The following is a 6,578-nucleotide window of genomic DNA, read 5'->3' on the forward strand; positions in this document are numbered from 1 at the left end:
CCCCTAGGCGTTGCCCAGCGGTAGACGCGTATTCCGAGCTCGCGACGAACGAAGCATAAACTACAGTCGTGTTTTATATTCATCCTTCATAAGGATGATTTCCTTATTCTCCTTAGTATTATCGAGCTTATGTATCTTCTTAACTAGGACATAAAAAGGAGCTCGGTAAGATCCATTATAATAATTATCCACCTGAGTAGGCGCTATTGGAACTTAGCTATTTGTACCCTTATGTTTGATTGCTTTGCTCTGTGAGACATTACTTTCCGGAGAGATTTTCCTCTTCCTCGCCTCCGAATGTCCTTCGATGGTTCGACTGCTGGCGCCTATGATCGTCAAAATCGCGTCTGAATCTGGATTGCAGTCCACTTATATCCTTAACTAAGGACGAATCCTTATTCTTTTTTGCGTTTTTGCCCATTATGTTGCCGGCAACTGTTGCGTTGTTGTAGAATTCTTGTTAACAAAGGGCCCATTGGCGTCCCCTTCCGAGGACGCCATGGGCTCTTGTGTATGAGATTTTAGACTCAGATTACTAAGCTTTTCTAAGATTTACTTTAAAAATTGAGTAAGATGAATATAACCAAGTTTTACAAAGCTAAGAAACTGATATTTTACTTCCCTACTGAGTCTACTACCTCTTAAAACCGTTCGAAAAGATCGCAAATATAAGTCGCCTTGCTACGTCTATACTACGATATATTGCATTACTAATGGTCGCGTCGAACATACTGCCATCTAGCGTCTGTCCTAAACTGACGCGTACTACATTACCGACGCTTTTGAAGTTCGGAATCGCGTTCAGCATCCCCTTAAAAGGTCGTTATTGGGTGCTTTTCAATTGCTAAACACATCTTGACACACACGTACATAAAACCAGTTTGTTGGTCACATATTATCTAAAACATCTTGTAAGATAATATGCAACCAATAAACTGGTTTTGTGTAACACAGTGTACACAACTAGAAAGCACCCATTTGCTATAGCAAGAGCGTATATAAATCGTATAGTTGATAATGTAGGCAGTCATACATAGTCTTAAGAATGTTATTTAATAGACATAAAAACATTTGAAATATGACGTCTAAAAAACATCTTAAGCATCGTGTTCACGATACTAGAAATCAATCCGAAATCTCAACCCGAGAAACGTGTAGCCAATAAAACTATCGCCTTTTCATAAAAGCTGCAAATAGATTGCTTATCTCTCGGATTTAGATCTTCGGCTGATTTCTGACTTCGTGGACACAAGGCTTTAGAAGAGACGTCTAAAAGATATAAAAAAATAAGACATCTGAAATGAGATGTCTATAAGATGTCTTTTAAAGATGTATTTTAGACACGCGTAAGTACCATCTAGTAAAACTTGTTCAAAACTTGTTTGAAGCAAATTTCTTAAGTTCCCAGATAGCCAAACCTGCGCGAACAGATTTCGAGCTTGCTATCAACTTTTGATGGCAAATAGATAACAAATTTGATGCAGGATCTGTTATATCAAATCTTGCTGCCAAATTACCGCCAGATATGCGGCAGAACTTGTTGTCGGATAATTGCTGCAGATTTGCAACAAAAATTGTCCAGAGCTTGTAACGATTTGACGGCAGATTGGTGGCAAAAATCGCATAGACCTTGCTGCGATGCAAGCTTTGCACGGTTTTTGCTGCCAATTTGGCACCAATTGTCCGACAGCAAGATCTGTCGCCAAAAGCGTAGTCTAATGTAGACACAGATGACTATGGTTTTGCTGTGGGTTTTTGATCAAATTTGCTGCCAATCTGCGCGCAGTCTGCGCTCAATTTGCTTACTGGGTTGTTGACGTAGTACTATTAAGGCTTCTGTGTTCTTACATCCTGTGTCGTCTATCTCTTTTTATTGATATCAGAAATGAGGAAACGTATATTAAAAATTCTTGCAAAATACGTTGAAATTAAAAGATATATCCATAAAGCGATACTGCGATCAATCGAGTAGATTTATAAAATAATCCGAACACTTTCCTTTTGCTGTAACAATCAATAAGTTGCCATAAATAAACGTGAAATAAAATGTACATTTTAACTTTTTATCTCTCCGCATTATTCTGTCATATTAATTTACGATACATTATTGATTGTTAAAGCAAAAAAAAGTTGGATTTAAAGTGTTTGGATTATTTTATAGATTTGCTCGATTAATTGCAAATGTTGTCCCAGACAGCACAAGATTTCCTGAAGACGTCTTAAAGACGTCCTGAGGACGAACAAATGTTCTCAGGACTTCCTCAGGATGTACTCTAGATGATCCCTGGACATCTGCGCTCTTAGGGGCTTTACAGATATATCTTTTTATTTCAATGTATAAGGTGTAATAAAAAGAAATCCATTATTTTTCCAACAGATGGCTTTAGTAATGTGTATCTCGCGTTGTATAACCCTTATAGAAATATCATACTAAGAATCATTGATAATTACTTATTTTCAGTATTAAAAATACTGGATAATAAGTAATTATCAATGATTCTTAATATGATATTTCTATAAGGGAAGTGCGATCGGTTTATGCTAGATGGCGCTAGAAAGATAAGATTTCGTACTAAAAAAACTTCTCAGACAGTTTTGTGATTGTTTGACTCAGTATTGTTTGAGCGCGCGTCAAAGATGGACACCAGCAAAGAGAAAATACGCCATATTTTACAGTTTTTCTTCGATAAAGGCGAAAACGCAAGCCAGGCGGCTGAAAATGTCAATAGTGTTTATGGTCCTGATACTGTAACAGCCAATCACGCGCAATTTTGGTTTCGTCGATTCCGTTCCGGTAATTTTGATGTCAAAGATGCAACACGTTCTGGAAGGCCAATTGTCGAAAATGTTGATAAAATAATGGAAATCGTCGAGTCCGACCGTCATGTAAGCACTGTTTCGATTGCCCAGGAGTTAAACATTGCACAAAAAACCGTTTGGAACTATTTGAATAAGGCTGGATACAAAAAGAAGCTCAATGTATGAGTGCCACACGAGTTAACGCAAAAAAACCTCATGGACCGAATTTCCATCTGCGAATCGCTACTGAATCGCAACAAAATCGACCCATTGAGTGTAGCGAATGGTGACTGGTGATGAAAAGTGGGTCGGGTCACTTACGACAACGTCAAGCGAAAACGGTCGTGGTCGAAACGCGGTGAGCCGGCGCAAACGGTGGCCAAGCCAGGATTGACGGTCAGGAAGGTTTTGCTGTGTGTTTAGTGGGATTGGCAGGGAATCATCCACTATGAGCTGCTCCCTTACGGCCAAACTCTTAATTCGGACCTGTACTGTCAACAATTGGACCGTCTGAAGGAATCAATCGCCCAGAAACGGCCAGCTTTGGCCAATAAGAGAGGAATTGTGTTCCAACAGGACAACGCCAGGCCACACACATCGATAGTGACTCGCCAGAAGCTCCGGGAGCTTGGTTGAGAGGTTCTTATGCATCCACCTTATAGTCCGGACCTGGCACCAAGTGATTACCACCTGTTCCTGTCTATGGCGAATGATTTTGCTGGTGAAAAATTCGCCTTAAGAGAAATTTGTGAAAATCGACTGTCCCAGTTTTTTGCCAATAGAGACAAGGATTTCTATGAGAGAGGCATAATGGAATTACCTTCAAAATGGCAACAAGTTATTGAACAAAACGGTGCATATTTGACCTAAATCGGATCATTCTAACTATGCTAAACAAAGTCTTCAATTTCATGCAAAAATAATGGATTTCTCTTTACTACACCTTATATTTCACAGGAATTGGTATGCGCTTCTGACGTCAAATGAGATGAGTGATGTAAATATCCAAATATCGCAAACAAATCTTCTAGCTTACAAAGTTAATTCAAGTATTTTTTATTTTGAAAGAAAGGGACTGTCGTATTAAGTAATATTGGTACTCTTGATCGTACTTTAAATATTAACGTATAAATATAATAAATGTTTTAAATAATAACATATATAAGTGCAATTTTATAATAATTTTACAAAATAATTTACAATAACTTACAAAAATTTTACACAATAATTTACAATAATTTGTAATTATTCCAGATATTAAACCTATCAATATGGACCAAAAAGTTAAGAAATATCTTGATAATGACACGATATTCAATGAAATAAATAAACAATTTATAAGTTTAGAACATCAAAATGTAAAAGAAATAAATGAGCATTTAAACGAGGTATTTTTTAGAAAGATCCTTGTATTATTAAAAAATTTCATATATGTATTTGTATAGTCACTATGTTACAGGCTTATAATGAGTTGATAGATATTATGAAAAATCAAAACTCATTATTTAAAAAAACATTTAAAAGAACTGTATATACTGGAAGCTTTTATAAAAAAACGAAAATTGGATCACCTGATGAATTTGATTTAAATTTAATAATTAAATTACCTATCAAAGAAGACAACGTACAGGTAAAAGCAGTGCATTTTTAATCGTGTATAATAAGAAGTGTTTCTTAATCAATAATCAAAAAATAGTGTATAATAAAAAGAGTTTCTTAGTCAATAATTGATAATTATGTATTATTATTATATATTACAGTTTAGCACAAACTTACCAGGTTACATTAAAATATGCACAAATATCTCTAGAAACAATACATTAAATATGGATCAAAAAGCACATAAGTATAACTTATTTATATTTAGAGAATAAAATTATTTTATAATACAAATATAAAAAAGAGAAAAAAATAATTATGTTTTTTGTTTAGAGATATGATGTCTTTCATAGATAATCAGACATACTTGGATCAAGATCGCTTTCGTAGATGGATTGAACGTATTTTGAGTAAAGCGACTCATGTCACCAATGAAAATAATAGAATGAAACTTAAAGATTATACTGTACGTATTATTACCATTATACCATAAAATATGTATCAATCATTTTTATCCAAGATTAAAAATAAAAATATATAAATTCCTATTTATCTCTAAATATTTTTTCTTGTTTTTTAGGTAAGGATAAAAAAATCAGGTCCAGCATTTACATTGTCTTTGCAGATTCCTAATCGCGAACAGCCGATCAGTATCGATTTGGTTCCCGTTTTGGCATTTTCAAGTAGTCGTCATCCACCGCCATGCTCTGGAAATTACGTGCCAGAGGTGTGTATCATAGTATTGAAATTGTGCTAATTTATACCTCGATCATTTAATATATGTATTAAATAATAACTTTTTATTAAATAATTATCTCAATTTTGATGATACATATAATCGACAGCGTATTGAACTAATATTCTTGTTGAAAATTTTCAAATGGATTTCCACATGAATCAATGGGAATCTATATAGGAAATTTAAAATTCATAAGAATTCATATAGGAATCTATAGAAAATTAAAATTCATATAGGAATCCATCTGGAAATTCGAAATCCATATAGGGATTTACATGGAAAATTCAAATCCATATAGTAATCCATATAGAAAATAAAAATCTATATACCCTGAGCGAAAAATTACCTTAAAATTACCTTAAAATCAACAAATATTTCTTTTATGGATGCCATTAACATATTTATTTAAATCTATTTTCTTTATTTAAACCAAATATTGTTTACTTAAATCAGATAAACAATATTTGATTTAAATGAAGAGAATTTAGATTGAAGTAAACATGTTAATGGCATTTATCAAAGGAATATTTGTTGATTTTAAGATAATTTTTCCTTCAGTATAGGAATGTATATGGTCTTTAAAAATTCATATGGATAACCACATATGGATTTCCATATGGATTTTTATTTTCGATGTGAATTTCTATATGGATTTTCCTAAATAAATTTTCACGGATTCCTAAGCAACTCACCTAGAAATCTTCAACAAGGTCCTCATTTAATTATGAATATTAGGAGCGTTTTTCCAGACAGCAAACAATATTTATGAAAAATATTTATAAATATTTATTTTGAATTATTTTTTAAAAATATATACATATTTTTTTATATACGTAAAGAAAAAAGTATTAAAAAATTTTATTTAAGTATCAAAAAATATTATTAAAATATAGACTAAATATTTTATACAATATTTATAATAAACAAAAAATAAATATTTGTAGTAATATTCTATAAATGCTTCTATAAATATTATATATAAAAAAATAAATGTAATTATTTATAATTATTAAATTAATAAAGAAATAAGAAAATCGAAATTTAAATTGGTAATGTATATACTGAAAAAATTTCTTTAAATTAAAGAAATATATTTTGTTAAATATAATTTCTAAACTTAAAAAAATATTTGTTAGATTTTAGAAAATATGTCATAAATATAAAGTAATTTTTTTTTAATTTGTAAAATCATGAATTTCTCGATAAAAAAATGATTTCTTTGATATAAAATATCTATATAAGAATAAGCAAATTATTTCCTTACAAGAAGAAAATTGGTTTTTTAAATGTAAAAACAAACTGTAAATAAATATTTGCTCGTTTTAAAAGTAAATGAAATACAAGTATAAATTATTTTATAAGTTTAAATAAATTATTTTCTAATATTAAAAGTATCTCTTTTGTGTTTTAAATTAAGGTTTCTTTTACTGGGTTTCTTTTA

At 31.7% G+C, this 6,578-nt stretch overlaps 1 protein-coding gene across 12 annotated transcripts in view; it reads left to right on the plus strand.

The window, feature by feature from the left end:
* LOC116852446 (cyclic GMP-AMP synthase-like) overlaps positions 1 to 6,578 on the plus strand; it is a 149,122-nt gene that overhangs the window by 92,240 nt on the left and 50,304 nt on the right. For 10 of the 12 annotated variants that reach the window (XM_032832839.1, XM_032832841.1, XM_032832840.1 and 7 more), the window contains 5 exons: positions 4,054 to 4,187; positions 4,259 to 4,429; positions 4,560 to 4,645; positions 4,732 to 4,864; positions 4,979 to 5,125. In XM_032832839.1, the coding sequence (XP_032688730.1) occupies positions 4,071 to 4,187; positions 4,259 to 4,429; positions 4,560 to 4,645; positions 4,732 to 4,864; positions 4,979 to 5,125 (654 nt within the window). In that variant the 5' untranslated portion in view covers positions 4,054 to 4,070. Of the gene's footprint in view, positions 1 to 3,620; positions 3,797 to 4,053; positions 4,188 to 4,244; positions 4,430 to 4,559; positions 4,646 to 4,731; positions 4,865 to 4,978; positions 5,126 to 6,578 lie in introns of those variants that run through there. The other 2 variants (XM_032832846.1, XM_032832848.1) reach the window with 2 other exon arrangements.

The sequence above is a fragment of the Odontomachus brunneus genome, unplaced genomic scaffold, assembly GCF_010583005.1.
Source record: "Odontomachus brunneus isolate Ranch 3 - 2012 unplaced genomic scaffold, Obru_v1 Obru_scaffold_225, whole genome shotgun sequence".
NCBI lineage: Eukaryota > Metazoa > Arthropoda > Insecta > Hymenoptera > Formicidae > Odontomachus > Odontomachus brunneus.